General features: G+C 44.3%; 1 protein-coding gene and 1 long non-coding RNA gene across 2 annotated transcripts in view; one reads left to right on the plus strand and one right to left on the minus strand.

Annotated features, from left to right (window-relative positions):
- The window catches only part of GAD2 (glutamate decarboxylase 2), a 115,386-nt gene extending 94,369 nt beyond the window's left edge, over window positions 1–21,017 (minus strand). The window contains exons 1-7 of the mRNA XM_004380525.2: window positions 20,913–21,017; window positions 20,117–20,176; window positions 19,774–19,923; window positions 18,580–18,813; window positions 13,825–13,915; window positions 13,169–13,281; window positions 9,526–9,641 (exon numbers count right to left, since the gene is read on the minus strand). Of these exons, the coding sequence (XP_004380582.1) occupies window positions 9,526–9,641; window positions 13,169–13,281; window positions 13,825–13,915; window positions 18,580–18,813; window positions 19,774–19,923; window positions 20,117–20,176; window positions 20,913–20,988 (840 nt within the window). The 5' untranslated portion in view covers window positions 20,989–21,017. The remainder of the gene's footprint in view (window positions 1–9,525; window positions 9,642–13,168; window positions 13,282–13,824; window positions 13,916–18,579; window positions 18,814–19,773; window positions 19,924–20,116; window positions 20,177–20,912) is intronic.
- On the plus strand, window positions 12,220–19,757 carry LOC111821276 (uncharacterized). Its single transcript, XR_002824723.1, has 4 exons — window positions 12,220–12,279; window positions 12,494–12,661; window positions 12,888–12,929; window positions 19,066–19,757. It is a non-coding gene; the product is annotated as an uncharacterized LOC111821276 (long non-coding RNA).
- Window positions 21,018–22,514: the final 1,497 nt, after the last annotated feature.

A 22,514-nucleotide genomic window follows, 5' to 3' on the forward strand; every position in this document is an offset into this window, starting at 1 on the left:
TTAATATGTTGTGGGGTTGTTAACCAATGTCATAAAACAACATGTGTACTACTGTTTCATGAGAAACTATTTGTTATATAAGCCTTCACCTGAAGTACAATAAAATATGAAAAAAAATAAAAATAAAAAAATAAAAAAGAAGGAATGGAACTGAGACCCCATCAAGCTGGGGTAGAGGGGGCTGAGCTCTGCATTCCATCTAGCCCTATGGCTTGGGGCTGCAGCATCAGTTCCTTCTCTCTTTAATGGGAACAATAAATCTTACTTCCCTTTAGGGATGGTGGGAGATTAAGGCAAATGATAGAAAGCTCTGAGGCAAACCATCTCAGTCTCCTGCCGTACTAGTTTCTCTTCCTCTATTAGAATTTAGATACGCAGTTGGAATTAATTCTTGGCTTCAATGGCTGATTAATTCTTTTAAACCATTGTTAAATTCGTAAAACCAGTCGGTGTTGAGTTGATTCTGACTCATGGAAACCCCATGTGTGTCAGAGTAGAACTATACTTCATAGGGCTTGCAATGGATGATTTTTTTTCAGAAGTAGACCACCAGACCTTTCTTCCAAGGTGCCTCTGGGTGGACTTAAACCTCCAACGTTTCAGTTAGTGGCCAAGCACGCCAACCATTTATACCACCCAGGGACTCCAAGCCATTGTTAAAACAAAAAAAGAACCCGTTGCTGTCGAGTTGATTCTGACTCATAGTGACCCTATAGGACAGAGTAGAACTGCCCTGTAGGGTTTGCAAGAAGTAGCTGGTGGATTCGAACTGCTGACCTTTTGGTTAGCAGCCAAGCTCTTAACCACTGCGCCACCTAGGCTCCACAAAGCCATTGTTAGTCACATCCAAATATTTAACTGAGACTCAGATTCAGCTGCCTAGTGGACCACAGGTTTTCATGAGAAAGCCTGTGCTAGGCATAGGGGACACTAAGATTATTAAGACAGTCCTCAGTTCCCAGCTACCTCTCCCACTTCATCTCCTACTTCCTTAGCCCTCACTTATTCTTACTGGTAGTACTGGCCTTCTTGGTCTTTCTTGAGCTTGCTAAGCTTATTCTCGCCTCTGAGCCTTTGTACTTGCTATTTCGTTTTCCTGGAAATTTTTTTCCTCAAGTATTTATATGGCTCCGTCCTTCATTTGACTCAGGTCTCTACTCACATGTCATCTCCTCAGAAAGACCTTTGATGGCCATCTTGTAAACTAGCCCATTACTACTCCACTCTCTTGTCACTATCTGATATTATAGCATATATTTACTAGTTTACTTTCTGTTCCCTAAGTAGTTGCACGAGGGCAAAGACTTTGCTGTAGTATATAGTTAATAAATATTTGTTGAATTTGTTAACCATATACTTAGAGGGAAGTCCAGGGAAATGTCTGCTATTTGTTGCCATAAATCTTTGGCCCCAGATCCCAATGTTGAGGTGTGGTCTTGGTGATTGGGGTCAGATGATGTTAGGCTAAATGGATCCCAGTGACTCTAGTCTCAGGCCTATTCTGAAAGCAAGTCTAGAGGTCTTCTTGGCACCCACTCAAAAGGCCTAAGACGGAATGAAACCCTTCCCAAGCAGGAAGCAGCTACAGGCCTTCTAACCAGACCAGCTTCTTGAGGGAAGAAAGAAGCAACCCAGAGACTTCAAAGGAAGAAAGAGAAGGGCACGCTAGGTTGGAAATCCCAGCTCTTAACTCTTCTGACATTCTACCAAAAGCCCTACCTTCTAGTTCTAAGGTCTATCAGTTGTCCTGGGACTGGATTCTTTTGTCCTAACACTTTCCTCTTTGTGGAAAGAATGAACGGAGTGTGTGTGGAGGGACACTGAATAGAGGTGAACGGGGATTATTATATCCAGGGATCCCCAAACTAGTAGATCTTCCCTATGCCTTGGATGTTCATCCACCTCAGTGATCCCAGTACTAACAGTCTTCCCCTTGTCCTCCTCTTTTTCCACACCCCTCAGACATCCCTGTTGATTTGCCTCCTATACATCCTAAGATTTGACGGACTTGATAGCTACTTCTGCCTTAGAAAGACAAGTCTCCCTTGTTCTTGCTTCTGCTTATCAAATGGTCTACAAGAGCAGATTCAACTTTCTAAAGCATCTGAGTTACAAAGAATTGTATACTCTGTGAAACTGCCTCATTTATTTCTAATTATTATGATTTGGAGGAGAGGGGACCACCCAGCCTCGGTCTTAGAGACTCTGTGTGATTCAGAGCCGATGTGGCTCTTCACACAAAGCATTTCTGTGAAGCTGCTACATTATTATTCTCACCCAATTCTAACTAGTAGTTTAAAGTCACCCCACTGTGAGCTTGCGCCCTAAATATGTGTTGAAAGAAAGCAGTGGTCTGTACCAAGATTAAGTTTTACATGAAAAGTGATCCAAAGGTGATATTTGGTGACAAACATCAGTACTGAGTTTGTATTCAGACTCAGTGACCACTCTAACGGAAAGCACTTATTCCCATGACTTTAGGGGCCCAGAAGAGTGAAATAAAATTGTGCAATGGGGAGAGGTCATTTGAGACAAAATGACCTGGGTTGGACACCTGGCTCTATTTGGGTAAGTTACTTTCTTGTTCTGAGCCGTTGTTTGCTCAGCTGCAATGACAAAGCCCTCTCTCAGCAGTGAGAAGTATAGATAATGTATGTAAAGTGCCTACGGCTTGCCGGGCATTCACTAAAACCTGTCAAGTTGATTCTGACTCGGAGCAACTATATAGGACAGAGTAGAACTTCCCCATAGGTTTCCAAGGCTGTAATCTTTTTGGGAGCAGACTGCCACATCTTTCTCCCCCAGAGCAGCTGGTGGGTTCAAACCGCTGACCTTTCGGTTAGCAGCTAAGTGCTTAACCACTGTGCTACCAGGGCTCCTTGGGCACTCACTAGGTGCTTACAAGTTGTGGCCCTTATTCTCCCATCCTCCTACCTACTGTGATACCATCCTCAGGTCTCCCTAGCTACCTCAAGCAGAACTTTAAAATATTCAAACAAAACAAATGTTAATTTACTCTATGTCTTAAATGTATATCATATGGAATATGTAGGGAAATCTCAAAATTATATGAGTAAGTAGAGGATCCAAACTTTCCTAAGGCTATGAATCCTTGAGTAGTGCTCTGGTATTTCAGAAGAGGGAGCACATCCATCTTAAGGAAACAGTTTGCTCCCAGATATATCCCCTGACTCACAGCTCCCCCTGCTGCCTCCCTCTTGCCTCTTTCTTCATGAGGGACACTGGGGAGAACTAATAAAACAAAACCCATTCTGACTCATGGAGACCCCATGTGTTACAGAGTAGAACTTCTCCATAGGGCTTTCTTGGCTGCAATCTTTATGGAAGCAGATCACCAGGCCTTTCTTCTGTGGAGCCACTGGGTAGGTTCTAACTGCCCATCTTTCGGTTATTTGTTGAGTGCACCACGCAGGAACCCTTGGGAGAAGCAATAGGTGGCTGATGATAATAGCAATGTTAGCTGCCATTTGTTGAGTGCTTACCAAGTGCCAGAACTGTGTGATACCCATTTACATGTATTATCTAACTGCATCCTCTTAACACCCATATGAGTGAGGTGTCATAATCCCTATTTTGCTGATGGGGAAGAAATGAAGTAGCTAATCTGAGGTCACCCTGGGAGTCGGCAGAGCAAGGCCTGTCATCATTTCTAGTTAATTCCAAACTTGTGGGCTTAACTAGTAAACTAAAGAAAGCTCACTCTTTCTAGTCCCTGCTGATCTGGCACTTGGAGCAAGGGGGAGTCAATCACTGGATGAGGAATGTGATCTTAGGGGCACTGGAAAGGTTGGCTGTCCCCTGTAGACTCCTCCTCTTTCCTTTCACCCCCCAGTACAGGGATGTTCCAGGAGAGCAGGCAGCGGTCTGTTCTGTTCTCCACTGTCTCCCTGGTGCCTGAGACAATGCCTGGCACATAGCAGCACTGAGGGAAGGAAGGAAGGAAGCAAGAAAGCAAAGAAGAAAGGAAGCAAGGAAGGAAAGAAGGAAGCAAGAAAGCGTTGATTTCATTCTCCAGTAGCTGGAATTGTGCTTCACTGCCTCATTCCTTGGTCTCCTATTGCAATGGAAATACCCCTGAGGAGGCAACACTGAAGTTTTACCTACTACTTACACCTCAGCATGGCTTTCAGGCTTTTTCCTGAGAGTAGGCTTTGATGGGACTGAGTAAAGGATAAAATAACATGGAAGTGAAAGGAAGCAAAAAGGAGGCAGGAATGTAGAAGCAGGCCAGTAACTAGTTGTCGTGGAGGTGACTCCGACTCATGGTGACCCACGTGTGTCAGAATAGAACTGTGCTCCTCAGTGTTTTCAATGACTGATTTTTTGGAAGTAGACTACCAGGCCTTTCTTCTGAGGAATCTCCGTGTAGACTCGAACATCCAACTTTTCAGTTAGCAGCTGATTGCATTAACCATTTGTACCACCCAGGGACTCCTAGAAATGTGGCATGGAGTGCTAGAGGTAAACCGAGTTCTTGCCACAATTTCACTTACTGTCAGTTCTGGCCAGCTAAGTTCCTGCCTGACGGGAGGATAGCATTACATGGAAGCTGCCCTTTTTACAAGCTGCCCAGGTCACTGTGATTTTTTTTTTTTTTAACATAAACAAGATTTATTTTTGAATTGAAATTCTCTCAAATAGTGTTGCCATCTGAAAATCATTTTTCTGAAGCAATTATGACAATTAACCTACCCACAGAGTAGGCTGGGGTCATGAGGGGACTCTATAGGATACTGGCGACTAGATGTGAGTTGGGCTGGGACGTGAAGAGTGGAAAGTAAGTTAGTTATGGATTTACCAAAAAGATTCCAGTGTCTGCTATGATTATGAACATTTTTTCCTAAATTAGATTATGCTGTTTCACTGAAGCTATTTCTGGAAGAGCTTGTGCCACATGAGGAAATAAGATAAATTTAGAATTAAGCTCATGGTAGGGCTTTCAAAGGATTCAGAGCTGGAGATGTGAATTATTGAGCTGGGATCTTAGCTTCTTTCAAAACCTACTCTGAAGAAAGGACCAGAAACTCATCAGATTAATTTCTGTGAAGCTTTTCCACCACTGAAGATACAGGTAAGGTAATGAGATTCCAGCAAAGGATGAATGTTGAACCAGACAGATTTTAAGACCCCTCCCAATTCTGAGATTCTGTGAATCTATACTTCTTTGGAAGAAAATAACTTTGGAACTCTTTACTCATAGTTTAAATGTCCTCTCTTGTTTCCACTCACTGTTTTCTCCACTTCTAATGCAGTTCAAGCATACCATTTATTTAATGTAGTCTTTTTCAAGTTTTGTAAGAAAACAGTTGATTTAAACAAAGAAAAATTCAATAACTTGCCCTCCGTATCAGCTAAGTAAAGTTCTAGTGTGTGTTAGTGGCCAGAAGGGAGATGGGGAGACATAGTGGTATGCAATAGAGAGAGGGTGAAGGGTCATTTAGAAAACAAAAGAAGATACTTTGCTGCCTGAATATGCAAAGTTTTGGTTGGATGCTAGAAAACTAGAAGAGTCTTTCAAAGTCATTTCCATCTCTAGGGCTCTGAACATGCCAAGTTATAAACTCGATGTTCAGGATAGAAGAAAGGATAGTAACTTGGCCTAGTTCAATTGATCAGGAAATTATATAGCCCTAGAATAGTCAACATGCAAAATGGGATTTGAGAAAAGATGCTACAAATGAATTTAGAGCAGCCAGCTAGAGAGCAGTCTTCAGGCTATCTGAACATGGTAGTTGAAAAAGCAGTGTTGGGATTGTTGGGAAACTGAGGCTCTAGATCTGGCTCTGCCATTAACTGGCCATGAAACCTTGGGCAAATTGTCTCCCCGCTCTAGGGCTTAGTTTCTTCAGCTATAAAACAAGGTTGTTGTTGTATTTTGAAATTACCTAGTATTTATGTAGAGTCAAACCCACCCATCAGCATTGCAGAAGAAAGGCCTGATGATCTGTTTCTGTAATGATTACAGCCAAGAAAACTCTATGGAGCAGTTCTGCTCTGTAACACAAAGAGTTGCCATGAGTCAGAATCAACTCGGTGACAACAGGTTTGGTTTTTGGTTTTCTATGTGCTGAGGTAAGTGTTTTAAAAAGTTATTTGATTCTCCAAAAGTCTTGAGTCTTGGAAACCTCTCAAAGAGATGAGGAGAAACACCACCTGAAGCAGCTCTGCCTTAGCCATTGGCCTTCCCTCTCCTCAAAGGATTCACACAGTAGCGCCTCCACTACACTTTCTTCCTGCAGGCCAAGGAGTTCAGGAAAGAAATCTCGATATAAGGATTGAAATAGTTTAGTCTGTAGAAAAAACATTTGAGAAATGACTTGGGAATTTTCTTCAGCCTGTGGAGGTCTATTTCTGGGGCTGGGAAGACAAAGGGAATGTGTGGGCTGTCCTGAAGCAGGAAGGACCCACACTAAATGATGAATAGAAGGTAATGGTCAAGCCCCGAGGTCTAGAGCCCAGAAGGAAATAGAGATGAGGATTGTGTTACCTCTTTATCTGGAGCTTCAAGGGCAGGACTCACGTTTAAGAGCTCATCTGGCCAGAATGGTTTGGATCAAGTCTTCAAAGAGACAGAGGAGAGCTTTAAATGAGCTCTGAAAACCCTCTCCAGCCCAGTTCTGGGTGTTAATGAGGAGAACTGGGGTGGGGTGTGGTGGGGGGCTAACAGTTTAACATCATCTTCACACTAAGGAGGTTCCACACTAAGGAGATCAAATGCTTTGAGCTTAGCTACTAACCTAAAGGTTGGTAGTTTGAACTCACCCAGTGGCTCCATGGAAAAAAGGCCTGGCAATCTGTTTCTTTAAAGATTACAGCCAAGAAAACCCTATGGAGCACAATTCTACTCTGTAACACACGGGATCTCTATGAGTTTGAATCGATTCAACGGTAACAGGTTTGGTTATTTTTTATTTCCTTTTCTTTTTTTTTAGTTCACATTAAGGAAACAGCTCATGGTAGGAATTTGATCTAGGAAGGTATATAATTAATTGATGAGCTGTAGTTTACAAAACTTTATTGCTGGATCTTTTCATCTTATTTCTGCAGTGGTCACTGGGGCCAGGAATGGCCACTGGTCTGGGAGTCAGGAAACCAGGTCTGAGCCAGGCTCTGTTGTTGTTGTTGGCTGCCACTGAGTCAATTCCAACTCATGGCAATCCCATGTGTGCAGAGTGGAATTGCTCCATGGGGTTTTCAAGGCTGTGACCTTTAGGAAGCAGGTCACAGGACTGCCTCCCAGGGTCTCTGGGTGGGTTTTAAACCATCAGCCTTTCAGTTAGCAGTGTAGCACTTAACCATTTGCAGTACCCAGAGACTCCTTGAGCCTGGTCTGCCTTACCTGATTGTGAGACTGCTGGCAATCATTGAACCCACCTAGTATCAGCTTCTTCATCTTTAAAATGCTGCTAACAACCTCTGTTCCGCCTGCCCCACAGTGTTGCTATGAGAGTCAAATGTGCTTATGTATATTGTAAGTATTTTGGAAACTGTTAAATAGGAATCAGATATTAGACACTAGAATAATGGTTCATTTGTCAAAAATGATAAGCCTCCAGTTAGAACCAATTGATATTTTAGGAAATGTTCATAATTCAAATGTTCTTCCATAATGCCTATGTGCACAGTAGAGATACAGGAAGGAGGGGGGAGAATTGAACTGAATGGTTGTTTTATAGCTGAATCACCTTTCTTTCCTTTAGAAATAAAGAAGTAGACTCTAAGTTTGCAATATCAAGAAAAGAAGGCATAGCAAAATTATCCTCAGACCACACAGCCTGAGCTTTCAGGGTAAGGCTAAGCCAATTTACGTCAAGCTTGACCCTGGAAGCTCATGTAGAAATCAGAGTGATGACCAGCAGAGGGACCAACTTTGTTTCAAGTTGTAGAAACGGCATGGAAGTCAAAAGGAAAAGATGCCCAATATAAGATCGTCTTGGCTTTTTGAGGCTGAGAATGTAGTAACATTTAACTACACAGAGGTCCAACTCCACTTCAGAGAAATAGTACTTGGGAAAAAAAAATGTTTATACCCTTGGAGAAACTGAGAGTGAATGTTATAAGATGGTGGGGTACTAGGTATAGTAGGCACAATAATGCCCCCCTCGCAAAGATATCTACATCCTAATCCCCAAGACCTGTGAATATGTTACTTTACGTGGCAAACGGGACTTTGCAGATGTGATTAGGTTAAGGGTTTTGAGATCTGGAGATTATCCTGGATTATTCGAATGGGCCCAATGTAATCACCAGGGTCCTTGTAAGAGAAAGAGAGAGGCGGGAGAGTCGGAAAAGGAGATGTGACAATGGAGCCAGAGATGAGAGACAGAGTGACAGAGAGAGAGAGGGAGAGAAATGAAGATGCTGTGCTTAGAAAATAGAGAAAGGGGCCACAAGCCAAGCAAAGCTTCCTCTAGAAGCTGGAAAAGGTAAGGGCCTAGAGCCTCCAGAAGAAGCCAAGTCCTGCCTGACCATTTTAGACTTCTGACCTCCAGACTATTCAGTGGTAGATCTGAGAACCACTATGGATCCCTGCTCCTCTTGACTGTGACCTCCTTAGAGGAGCCCCAAGTCTCCCTATAAACCTCTTCCTTCCCTCCCCTTCTCTAATTTCCCCAGTGAACATAGGGCTTGTTGATTTTCTGTGAGGCAACTGTTTTCCAGACCCTAGGCTACTTTGTGAAGGAATAAGCTTGTGAATTACAGGGCAGGCAATGCTTCTCTAGCGCCTATCCAGGAGCAGGTCTCTGGTTGGTCACAGGAGCTATGTGGTGGGAGAGTTCGGAACTAAGATGCTGCTCAAATAGCTGCAGTGTGGCCCTGTGCAGTTGGCCTCTTTCCCCTGGCATGTGAGAGAAAGCTGGTTACTAGGCCACCTGAATTTACATGAACAGGGTGGGCCTGCTTTTTTCAATTCCCCGGTGATATTAAGTGCATGAATTTTCTGCAGGCCGCTGAAAGTAAGGACTAGACTGGAGTCCAGGTTCAGCTGAGACACATCTGTCCCAGAGAACAGACATGATAGACCCCAGTGCTATTTCTACACAATGATAAAACGTCTGATGAAGTCAGCCAGAACTTAACATTAAATGTTTCAAGGCACCATGATCAGCTGACTTAATTTTCAAACAGAAAGATTATACCAAGAGGATACTCCAGAGTTTTGAGTTGTAGAGGCACAGAGTCAATGACTCAAAAAAGTTCATAGTCACTCTGCCCTCCTCCTCCCCTCTCCTCAACACACATTATTACAGAGAAGTGAAGTGTAAGCATTATAGATGTTGAAAAAAATTATGCTTTATCTTTCCGTGTCTTCCTAAATTTCAAAGAGACAAGGAGGACAACACTTGTACCACTCAGCTGTTCTCCCCCCTCCCTCTCTCCCAAGATGTGTATTCCAGAAAGAGAACCTCTGGGGATAAAGCATGTCCAGATAGCTTTCCTTCAAGTTGGAGTTTACAGAATATAGACTATAGCCTTAAACTTGGGAAGAACAGAAACACGTACATGTTCGGATGTGAAGGCAATGAGCCTGGGAATGGCAGCCATTCCTTTCTCCTTGACTTCTGGGAACGTCTTGAAGCGTGCAATCAGCATGGCATACATGTTAGATATGGCTCCACCTAAAGTGCACAGCAATGTAGTTACTCTTCCTATTCAGTATCAACATCATTTCACATGCAAGCAACATTCCTCATTTCTACTGATCTAGAGTCCTCCTCAGACTCAAAGGCAAGAGCTAAGAGAGTTCAGAGAAGGCAGATTGGGCCCAACCATAGCACGAATGCTACCCCTCCAAACCCCATTCCTTCACTAAGAGAAATTGCAATAGATTCTGGTCCTTAAAAGGAGGCTTTTAAGAACACAGAAATTTTTGCCTTCCTTCCCAGTGTGTGAGAGTGGTCATTATGGATTAGGCCTATGAAAATCCTGTATCTTGAGGGAGAACCTTCAGTTCTTTTCATTTCACTTGGATTGAGACAAATCAGTTGCTATTAATAGTGTGAGCTATTAATCAACAATCTTACAGAATGCAGAATAATCCAAACCCATCTCATCCTACTCACCTGTGAATTCTCCAAGACTCTTTTTCCCTCTTGAAGATATTATTGAAATATAATTTTAATAGTTAACAAAATCTTATTTTGTAATTCTAGGGAAACACACAATTAAGGGAAATTTAAGCCCATATTGAATTAGTTTTTCTATGTCATCCTAAAATTGTCAGATTTCATACCATACGCTGGGTCTCGCTTGACAAGTGAAAAGTGAGCTTTCCCCAGGGTTGCTGGGAAGCTGAGGATTTTTTTATCCAGGAAAAAGACAGATTGTTGTGAATGCAAATGAATATGCTGGCATGGAAGGCATGAGATCAGGAAGCAGAGTGATGGTCTACCTCCTCCTCCCACCCAAAGGGGGACACCCCCAGGCCCTGCCATCACATGGGTGCTGTGAACAGAAGGGTTCTCTGTGCCAAGGTGATTGGACCATGCAGAACCTTGACCTTTGCCTCATTAGCCTGCCTGGCACAGAGCAGTAATCACCCAGGTCCTGAGCTCTGACATCAGCTAGAAAGAGGGCAATTCCTATCTCTTCTGGATTCCAGAGACATGGCACACACAGAATCCGGGTTAGGACTACTCTGAGCAGACACCCTGTCTAAAGTTTGACTGTGTGGAAGTTGTTGAATAAGGGGCCAGCTTTTAAAAGAACTTTCACTCTAGCTCATAGCTAATCTTGGCACCACTGACATTTGGGGCTGGGAAATTCTTTGTTGCAGAGGGCTGTGCCTGTCTTGTGCATTATAGGATATTTAGCAGCACCCCTGACCTCTACCCACTAAATGCCGGTAGTATGTCCCCCTGCCCCCTAAGTCCTGACAGTCAAAAATGTCTCCAGAGATTGCCAAATTTCCCCTGGGGCTGAATTTCTCCTGGTTGAGAACCAGTGCTCTAGCTGTTCTTCTTAGAAAGGCTAGGGAAGAGATAAGGGGAGAGGAAACGAAGGAAGGTGCACACAAAGAAAGTGCACCACACAGTGCGATTACCCAAGAAGCTCCCAGACCTGCCTTCTCACTATTTCTTTAGCAGCCGGGTCATCTTCTGCCTAAAGGCTCAGCAGCCCTGAGAGAAGGAAGCAGCTTCTGGGCCTCTGGATAGAGCATACTTAGCCTAGCAGAACTGCCAAAGAGGATTCTTTCCCTGGGTATATATTTTTCTGGGGCATGTGGGTCACCAGACAAGCCAGTTAAATAGCCCTGTCAGCCCCCTTAGCCAAGTATTCAGGGTCAACAAGTGTACCTATTTTCTCCCCACTCCTGGGAACCAGCAAAGGAGAGGCAAAGCTGCTCCCAGTTCCCTTATGGACAGCTCAGTCCCACCACCAACCATAGAATCAGGAAGGACAATAAAGGTAGCAACGATGTTGATTTCTGAACTCTACCTAATTCCTCATGAAAACTACCTTAGAAGCCTCAGTTCCAGACAATGATGACAGAGCCCCCTTGACAGGAGAAGATTTTCCAAAGGGAAAACTAAATACAACATTTTCTACAAAATAAACCAGTTGCTATTGAGTTGATTCTAACTCATGGTGACCCCATGTGTGTCAGAGTAGAACTGTGCTCCACAGAGTTTTCAGTGGCTGATTTTTCGGAAGTAGATTGCCAGGCCTTTCTTTTGCTACAAAATAAAGGCCAGTTTAAATTCATCACAGCTTGTGTTCAATGACTTAAAAAAAAAAAGACTAACTTTCCTTTCCATTTAACTAACACATTTCCCTTCAGCCCCTGAAAAATTGTGCTATATCCTTAAAAACATTAACAAAATAGTAGATCTGAGCTTGTAGGCAAACCTGCTTAATTTAAGCCCTGGCCTTGAGGCCACTGTTTCCTGTTCATCATTTCTTCTTTCCCCCTTTTCCTTTTTCCCCCTCTCTGTCCTGATCATCCTCTTGTCTTTGTAGATTTGCTAAAAGAGAATAGGATTTGGTCTTTGATAAGCCAGGCATAGGTCCCTGGGTGGCGCAAATGTTTAGGCGCTGGACTAGTAGCAGAAAGGTTGGTGGTTCTAACCCAACCAGAGGTGCCTGGGAAGAAAGGCCTAGTGATCTCCTTCCAAAAGGTCACAGCCTTGAAAACCCTATGGAGCACACTTTTACTGTGACAGACATGGAGCTGCCATGAGTTGGAGTCAACTCGCTGGCAACCAAGAACAAGAAGCCTGGCATAATGGTGGGCGCGGCTCTGGCCTCTCCAGTGGGGTAAGTGTCAGTGTCCTGAGCCCTGGGGAATCGTCCACTCCCTTCTGATGGCCCCTCCCTCTTGCACTGCTTAGGTGATGATCTGCAGACCAGGTTTCCTTGCCATGGGTCAGTGGCTTGCTCTTCCCATTCCCTTCCTAACTTCGTTTCCTCTCTGCATCAAACCAAGGTAACACACAGACCTGGGATTCAAGGGCAGGGCTTTTTGTTTCAGGTTGATCCTCGTGGCTGGAAGAGATGTAAATAATGGAGCTTAGAATGCAACAGCTGGTGATAAAAGGCAGCATGGAAAAGATTAAGTGGCATGATAAAGAAAAGGAATGAGAAACCTCTTGAAGAAATCATTGCCCCCGTTTTTAGCTCTAAGAAATTGCCTCCTGAGGTACTCTCTGCTGTCCTTGAAATCAGTGTAAATCAGCTTCTCTGCTTGTTATGTGAAAGGGTAGATGGTGCATGTGCTCTGTTAAACAGATCTGCCTTGTTATGCATCCTCGAACAGCGAAGGCTTTATTAAATGATGACACCCTTTTCCTTTCACTTATTCTGGGAAGAGCATCAGAGAGTGATTTTTTTCCCTTATTTGGAATCTTTATTCCTTTATTCTACAGGATCCACACATCCTGCATATCGAATCACATTAGAAGTACCAGGTAAGTATCTCTGATTATGCTGTTTATGAACATATAAGTTACTAAAGTTAAAGCGTGCAGTTGTTAGCTTGGAAGTGTTCAATGGCCATACGTGCTTAATGACACTCATTCTTTTGATTAACATACAGCCTATTTAACCTCAGCAGAAACATTGACCAGATATCTAATCTTTTCTAGGTGCACGATGAGGCATTGCATATCAGAAAAAAAACATAAAGAAAGGTTGAAATATCATATACCAGGAGAAAATATCCCATCGCCAGAGCCCCCTGGCCAGCCAATGATTTCTCTCATTTTCTTTAGTGTGACATACTCCAAAAGCACAAATACTGGAGCGATTTCATAGGTGAACCTGAAATGTAGTAATAGCCACATTTTATATATGTAACTCAAAGAAATAATTCACATTTACAATATCTACAGAACTCTTTGGAGCACTACGTTCACAAACGTTAGGATTGTAACATTCAGCAGAGAGAAAATAATGTCTTCCAGAAAGTTTGCTTGATTTTCTATATCCCTGCAGTCAAGAGCTTAAATTATTGGTAAAATGCACAAGGATTGTTTATCATATTGAATAAATAAAGAACATCACAGAGTAAATCCATTTAAAAATTTGGTCCCATTTCTCTTTCACATTATACATAATTATGAAGCCAAATGCCAAAAAAAGGCCCTTTTGTGTTTTAAAATTTTTCTATAGATTTGACTGCATGGAAGCTATTTCAAGACTATTTTCTATTAAGCTAGAACAAACATTCATATACTTCTGAGGCTCATATTACTATTTTAGAAGCTACTTAATAAAAAGAGATTTTAACATGGGAGTTAAAGACTATGGAATCACACGAATAATTATCCTGGATTACACAAAAAAACACATTCAGCTACTTACATATTAGTATTTGCTGTTGATGTCAGCCAGTCAGCTGCTAATCCAACCATATCCAATCCTGTGGAAAGTTGATTGAAATATCTGGGATGCCCTGAAAAAAAAAATGAAACATCACATTCAGGATTGCAGCCAGTGGAAATAAGTGCCTCTTAAACGCATGATTTCTCTAGCTAAACAACTTTGACAGATCCTTCCGTAACGGGAAATTCGTATTCAGAGAAACACACACACACACACACACACACATCAGAAAAGCGTTTCCCTCTAACAAGAGACACTACTTTGGGTTTTGGTATCTCTTAAAACATCATTTCCTTAAAACATACCCTATAAAAAATAACAAATGTGGTTTGCAATCTGGACATTAGTTTATTTCCTACCATTCTTTCAATATATTTGCAAACTAAAAATGCTAGTGCAAGCCAAAGCAATTCAAAGACAGGCCACTTCCTGTTTACACTCATGCTTCTAAAAACCCCTTTTTGTTGTAGTTCTGATAATGAGTGGTACCATGACATCGGAGAGGCATGCTAACATTCCTAATAATATCAGTGGCAAATGGCTGATGATTACAAAAGACAGGGCAAAAATGAGAAAATAGGACACTGTGCTGAGTGACTTGCCCTGGATTCAGCAGGTGATGATTGTTTAAAGATGTCATGGACAAAGCTAATGCTTGTCGGTTCTTCTCTGTCAGAATATTTGTTTATAAACAAGAGCGCTCCCCCATAGTTGTGATTTAAAATGAAGCTGAATACAGCCAACATCATTGTCTTGTCAACATGATACATGAAGATATATTCAATGGACTGGCTGGTCTATTAGCAAGGCTTATCTAATTAACTTTTAGATTTTGCTAAAACTCTCTCAAGGGGGTTGTCATCTGAATACTCTTAAGGCTATTATTTAAAATGTGATTACAAATATCTCATTAGAATTCTGTTTCCCTGTTTTGTCCCATAAAAGCCTATCTATAATTTGGTGATTTGTTTAGCAGTAAAAATTTGGGGACATTAACAATTACAGAAATAGAATCTGATAAAAAGGTAGCTGCCACTTACTGGACACCTGTCTGAAGCCTGGGGATGTGATAGTCTCTCATCAACAGTATGGGAAAACAAGATAAACGGAGGCAGTAGGGAAGGCAGGGACAAAAGTCAACACACAGTTATCTCCCGGACTGGAGTGCTCTCTTATCAGCCTCAGGCATGTGGCTAGAGAATTAGACATTGAGGAGAGATAGGAGCTGGGATAGAGCACATTTTAAAAGGGGTTGGGATTGGTGTGTCTCTTGTCCATTCTCCAGCATTGTTTTACCTCCCTATGGACTTGCACGATGCCCCTTCTATCTTTTTGCTCTTTCCAGGCCCTCTGATGCTGACCCCTGTCAGTTTACCTATCCTTAAAAAGAGAAAAAGCCTTCTTGGCTGCTGCTGCCATCTGGAATAGCCCCCACTCCTCTCTGCCTCATTGACTCCCCATTTCATTACAGCTCACAGCTGAAATCATAGCTGCCTTCCCTCTCCAAGCCCTTTCATTTCTCTTTCCCTAAGCCTTTTCTTAGAGTAAGGAAATTAATAAGGATTAGCAAATCTATCCATTAATCTACTCTCCCAATCCATGTGAATTTCTGGATGAATCTGGTGTCTATTATCACACGCTATTTAACCCTATGAAAACTTTGTATGAAAAAGTCTGCTTAAAATTGAGGGGGATTCCAAGATGTGTGTTGTGATCCCAGAATATCCAAAGGCCAATTCACCCTATGACTACTTTTGGTACACTGTGAGGATAGTAGATGCTTCCTTTGCTTGCTCTCCCTTATTCTGTATTTTTTATGACCTTGATCTTCCATTTCAGGTGACTCTTTCCTGTTTCAAAATTTTGGTTCACTGATAATGATTTGCAAATATGGAAGGAGACAGTCTGATAGGTCAGAACAACATGTCCTCTTGATTTCTGCAGAAATATTCCTCTAATTACATTTGCTCTTTTCGTGACCCTTACAGGCTGTCTCATAGGGCTGCCCAGCCAATCCAGCCAAGGCTCAGTGAGAGAAAGGGACGTGAGAGACCTGCCTCAGAGCCTGTGCAACCGAGAGTCCTGGCAGCCCTGGGCTCTTAGCTGCTGTTGCTGCTGCCCCCTCGGCCCGCGCGCTGAGAGCAGAGTCCCACAGCGCTCAGAGATCAGGCGCCACGCACACCCTCCCCAACCAGCGCGACCAAGAGTCAGACGTCGGATTGCAATGCTCGCAACCGCTCCGCCTCTGGAACGCTTCCCTCAGTTTAGTAAATGAGCCCTAAAGGATGCTCAGACTCTGCAAATAACCAGTCCCAAGCAGGTCTGACCCTGGTGTCCACAGTTAGTTGGGGAGGGAGCAAAAGTTCAGTTCAAGCTGCTCTTTATGTTCTGACAACACAGACACAAGAACGGTCTCACTCGTTGGCGCTCCAATCCCCTTTGTCTGACGGTTTGCTTCAAAGATTCAAGAAAATGTTAGCCCCTCTCTCCCACTACCAAATCTGATGACCCCTGCAAACGCCAACTATTCCAGAATTGTATCCTTCTGCAGTTTTCAGTTTCAACATTTCTTCCATAGGTAATTTTAACAATACCTGAAAACTTCGTTTTAAAGAATTTTTGCACTGCCTGCCCCTCACTCCCCTCCCTCTAAGCTTGAAACCTAAGTGGAAATCAGGTTAAACACTCTCAGTAGAAACCAAGTGATAACATGTATCTTATAAAAAAATATTCCGAGAAACATTAAAATGCCTGATGGTATCAGGGATGGTAACTACTTTGAGAGACTCTAAATAGCCCTAGTTGTCAAATGCAACAGTTATAGTACAAAAATCTATAAATGCCAGCTGAAAAAAGGGGACTGCTGTTAATTCTCTGAAATGCCATTTGGGGGGAAAAGGCCAGAAGACTAAGTAGTGTATGAATAATATGGAAATATTGAATTAATATTTATATAGTTTGCTTAGAAAACTCAGCTTAATCAATCACATTTTTCATGTGAACTTTAAGTAAAATGCACTAGAGTTACACTTGGCCTGTACTTAGTTTTACAAGCATTATGGCAAAGTATTGAATTGATGCATCTTTTCATGCCACTAAATGGAACGTTGATAGACAGAACTATTACTTTCATTGACTTGCAATTCCCATTATCTTATCTCCTTAAATTGCATTTCAAACACCACCAGCTTTTAAAAATGGATATGTAAAACATTTCTATAGATTCTTTTTGGTTTGGTAGCAATAAAAATAATAGGTAACAATTTACTATTAACATTTAAATATTAGGTTAGAGGAATGGGGCATGCAAAATGAATTAAGAGTGGTGTTCAGGTTTGTACCTACAGATACAGGAAAAGTTGGGGGAAAAACATTTTTCATGCCTGCTATATACATCATGTTGGGTCCTCCAAGCATTAAGGATATCTAATAAGCCTTCAAAAATCACACTCCACAGACTGAGTTTGAGAGAAATCTCCTGGTTAAATTTCTTTTCCTATGTGTCTAGTTATAAATCTATACGCTCTCACAAAAGTGGATACGGATAATCAGTACATAGATTTCCCAAGGCTTCTTCTATGCCTACCTTTTAGCATTGTTGGCAAAAAGAAGGTGTAAAACAGCTCAAAGTTTCACAATAAGCATCCTTAAAATATCTGTTGTTGATTAGAAAGATACTAATTCATCAACAAAATTTTTGCAATATAAACAGATCAAGTTACCATGGTAATTAAAGTTCATGGAATATTTTACATTTTTATTTGCCAGCAAATCTTTTTAAGGCTTCAAATAAATGCAAATCCACAAATTCTTTTTTTTCCTCCAGAAATTCATTCATATTTATTTTTATTGCTCTATGAGTCATCATGCCAACACGTATTAGGATGATTAGAGACAATGTAGAAGATGAGGGGGTAATCATGACCTGGGCAGAAATGAATAGCTGACTTTGTGCTGATAAAACGAAAGCATAGAATGTACCCAGACAAATGTTACACCAGGGGCTGTAAAATGGATAGAGTGTAAAAACCAATATTCAATCAACAAAATACATTAAAAAAAAATTGGCCCTAAGGAGATCCGTTTTCTTCTTCTTTTTTGCTTTATCTTATCTGCACAGTGGCTGTGAAGGACACACTTCATATGGCTGAATTACTAAGTTAGTCTATGTGCATCTTGTGTTTTCTTTTGTGTACACTTCTTTAAAAATAGAAGGCAAACAGGAATTCAAATTTGAAAGCTGGGCTATTTGAGAAAATGTCAAGATATTATCCCTTTGGTTCAGTGATTACACAGGATGGTTAGTCCAGTTTCTGACCTTTTCTGTGCCACACCGGTATTTGGGGTATTTGGGCTTTTGTTTGGATCCTGCTTTTTGAGCTTTCATTTCTGTATCTCCTGCCTTGCTTCATTTTGGGTCACTTCTACTGGCCTCTGCTGACAAATGGTTTCTTCTACACCAGTGGTTATCTCCATGGCCAAATACTTGCAGTGTAAAATCTGACCATCTGTATTGTATAAAGTCTCCAATATAATGAACTTCAGAAGCATTCGCACTAGTAATAGAGGGTGCTTTTTGTTTTTAATCTTTCTGATAATCATTATTTACAAGAAAAAGACTGAAAACAACTTTGCCATTTTGAAAAGATCAGTAACTCCATGAGACACAAAGCATTTTTATAGAAAAAAAGTGTAAAAGAAAAAAGAATTTGATTATATCTAATTAGACAATACCTGTTTTAATTGCATATTTTAGAGTTGTCCGGCAATTCATCAAAATTTCCTCCAAATTTTGTGGTTGGTCTGCTAATTCCCAATTATACTCTTGAAGAAGCTCATTAGGGTAATGGAAATCAATCACTTTGGTTGATCTATCGAAACTTTTCACCACATACTGAAGCAAAATGTCCATAACATCTTGCAGGAACGCCAAAGTGGGCCTTTCTCCTTCACAAGCTGGCAGCAGGTCTAAAGAATGGAATTAAAACACCGCATTTTAATTTTACTGCGGAAATAATTCAGGCACGATCTTGTCTGGCAATGTGTCTTTAAACTGAGAGATTTTATGCACACACACACAAAAAAGCTTTGGAAATGCTGAACATATTCTTTAAAGGAGGGCATTTTTCAATGACGAAGGGTATAAATGAGAAACATGACAACCCCCTCCAAATTCTTGCATTTCAATTAATAACTTATTGCTTGTTTTTGTTTTTCTAGGAGGACTTCCATTAATCTATTTCACAGGGGTTAGTCCTAAATGTCATTTCTCAGTAAATCGTCTGGAAATGTTTATGGGAACACTTTACCTCAGAAATATTTGAGGAATGCCTTCGAGCAAACCAGACAAAAAGAAGCATGCAACGTAAAGATCTCTGGCCCGTTATGAAGACTTATGAAGACTCGCTGTTTCCAAGTCAGTGTGTGTGCACGCGCGCGTTTGGGTGACTGAAGATGTAAGCACACAGGTCTCACACACATGGAAGCATTCTCCTGTGAAATTGGGCTACAAAATATTCTGCCGATCTAAAGACTTAAAAAGTCTAAAAAATGCTGAACTCACTGGCACAGTTTCTGGAAACCGAGTCTCACACGCGGTTTCAGCGGCACTGGGGAGCCGACGTCGAGCACCCGTGCGCGTGGGCTCCTCGGTCGCCTGCAGCCCGTCAGGGCGCTTTTGGGGCAGAGCGCCGCGGCCGCAGAGCCTCCTTGGAATGCGGCGCCTAGCGCTGCGCAGAGGCTATGATCTGGGCTCGGAAGGATCCGGAGGCCTAGCGTTTCTCTCTCTCCGCCTAAGATTCAAGCAGAGCCCATCTGCGCCCGCCACCTCGAGCCTCGGGTACAGCTTCCAGCGCCGGCCCTGGCTGCGGTGGGCCGGGCAGCGCGAGCGGCAGCTGCGCACCCGCAAGCCCGGCCAGGCGCCTTTACCTGTTGCGTGCAGAAGCGCAAAGTCGACGTCCGCGTTGGGGCAGCTGCAGGGCTTCTGTTCGCACGCACAGACTGCCTTTCGGGCGGCTACCCGCCACGGCTCGCTCCCATCGCTCTCCGCGGGCTTCTCGGCGTCTCGGTAGAGCAGGGCTGGGCAAGGACACGGAGTGCCGGCGTCGGTCAGTCGCCCGCCCGGCAAGGCTCCCTAAGCCCCTCCCGCCCCTAACAAAGAAACCCCGACTCCACTGATGAGGAAGGTGGAGGTGAGAAGGCAGCTTTGCCCCCGCAGGCCCCACGGCGCCCGGCCTTGCCCGCCCTCCTTTTCTGGAACACCGGCACTCACCGCATAGCTTGTTTCCGATGCCGCCTGTGAACTTCTGGGCCACCTGGCACCAGGCTCTTGCTGGAGGGAGAGACAGGCAAGCAGACAGCGAGGCAGACAGAAAATAGCAGACGGACGTGCGAAATTTTGTTCTATTTGAACGACGTCAATAAACCCCGGGCTGGGGAACGGGCCGCCTCCCTCCAGCGTGACCGCCCCGGGCTCGGCGCGGCGGGTAGGAGCCTAGTGCGCGCAGGGACCCTCGGTTAGGTGCTTTCTGTCCTACGGAGAAACTCACACCGGGGCCTTTCGGACTTGCTTTCCTGGTACCCGTCAGTTCAGGCAAACTCCCCTCCCTGCCTCGCTGGAGCGAGTTTTCATAGCCACCGACGCTGTCCACTTCCTCACAGACTCTCCTTTCAGGCCAAGCAGTCTCTCCCCTTCCCCATATTTCCTTTCCCCACCGCCACTACGTCCTTCCCTAGGGTTCAGACACCAAGATGGTGGCGGCACCCCAAGCTCACGGAATTCAGTGTTAGGGAGACACCGCAGTCTTTAGGGGACTGTCACAGACTTCGGCCTAAAGGGCCCAAGTTTCTTTGGCTGTTTTCCCTGGGGACCAGGGGCTGTGTGTGTGTGGGGGGGGGGGGGGGGGGGGGGGGGGGAGGACTTGGTCTCTTGGGCCGTCAAGACCAACCCCAAGAACATGGATAAGCGTCCAAAGAAGTTTCCAGCTGCAGGTGGAAAAACCCCCTTCATCTTCTCCCTAGCCTTGCAAACCTCAAAGGTAGTCTGCTACACATCCTGGTTCTCCTACCTGTGCCAGGGTTCTCGGGATCCGCAGAGCCATTTTCGGACACGAAGGACCAAAAGCCGGAGCCGGGAGATGCCATTGGCGCTGCGAGACTGGAGCTGGTCGCCTCTGAGTGCGAACTGCCGGTGAGCTGCCCTCGGCTCGGCTCTGCGCGCGCGTGCGTGTGAGTGGTAGGAGGAGGGCACCTAGCGGGTACCAGCGCAGTCGCACAGCAGAGGGTGGGTGTCACACAGGGACAGGAAACGTGCCTGTCTGCGTGTGCTTTTGCGTGTCTGTGGTGGGTTAGGGCTTAGAGACGTGGCAACGCTCAAGAAGCTGTGGAGGGTGGAAGGTTAAATAGGGAAGGACACCTAGGGGTTCTTGCAGCCTGGAGCTGGGAAAGCGCGGACCACCAGAGAATATGAGGAGAGGGAGCCCTGTAAGGCTGGGTGAGGGGGAGGTGGAGGAGAAAAAAAGGCGGGCGTGGGGGTGAGGAGCGGGAGGGAGCCGAATCGTGAGAGTGCGAGGCAAACACGGGAGTGCGAGGCAAACACTATACACTAGCTGGAGTCCGAATGAGTGGGTGGGAGACGTGCAAGCCAGCACCTAGAGAGAGCGAAGTGAGCGTTCGGCCAGCCTCCATGGGCCCGGGCACGCTGTCCAGGGTGCTAACGCAGACCGCTTCTTGCCGGTATCAGCGAGGGCCACACCAGAGAGACCTTGGCAAGACAGGAAGGGTGGCCAAGACGAGTTTTATACACGCATCACTTGGCTTATTGTTTGAGATCTGGCTCCCGCTGCTGGGAAGGAAGCTCGAATGCGCCGGCTTCCTTCGTGAGGTTGCTGAGGTCGCTGCGACCTCGAGAGCTGGTCGTTGGGCAGGAATCAGGCGCCGTTCTGAGAGCGGACAGTGGAGGAGGGGCATCTGTGGCGCTGATGGGCTCATTTCAGCTCCTCCGTAGAGCCTAATGCTCTACTTCCCCGAGGCTCACCATTCCGGCACCAGCCGTCCAGGTTTTGACTGACGGCAGGGGAGAAAGACTGTTGATTGAGGCAATTAAAATCCGTGACGGAGTCTATCGCGAAGGATACCCCGGGCGGGGGAAAAAAACAAAACGAATGGAAACTTCTTGGAAGGGGGCGGGGGAGAGAGGCCAGAGACAGCAGGACTGATGGCCTGTTGGGGATGGATTCGGGTTATTTGGTGACTTCGGACAGAGGAGGCGTGAAACGGGATTCTGTGTGTGCGTGGCAGGTGTGCACAAAGGGTTTCCAACTAAGCAAGCCGGGCTCTCCAAATCTGAGGCAGAAGGAAGGCATCGTCTGCTGGGCCCTAGCTTTAGGGGGCCTCAAACCAATGACAGTTCTTCCTTGTCCTCCACGCCCCCCCCCCCCGGGGAATCTTCATTATATCTGGGAAGAAGGCAGATATTCACTGTTCCTGACTGCCTGGTGGAAACGGGGAGAACGTCAGAACCTGTCCTGATTACTGTCTGATGATTTTTCTCTAAGGGCTGTTAAACAAAGGAGGGCGCCCTGAGAATTTAGGGTCCCTTGAGTTCGCGTTGCTTTCTCTTGGCGTTCGAGATCTACATCAAGCACACCTTGCAGCTCCTGGGCTCGCTG

The sequence above is a fragment of the Trichechus manatus genome, unplaced genomic scaffold (genome assembly GCF_000243295.1).
Source record: "Trichechus manatus latirostris isolate Lorelei unplaced genomic scaffold, TriManLat1.0 scaffold00075, whole genome shotgun sequence".
Lineage (NCBI taxonomy): Eukaryota > Metazoa > Chordata > Mammalia > Sirenia > Trichechidae > Trichechus > Trichechus manatus.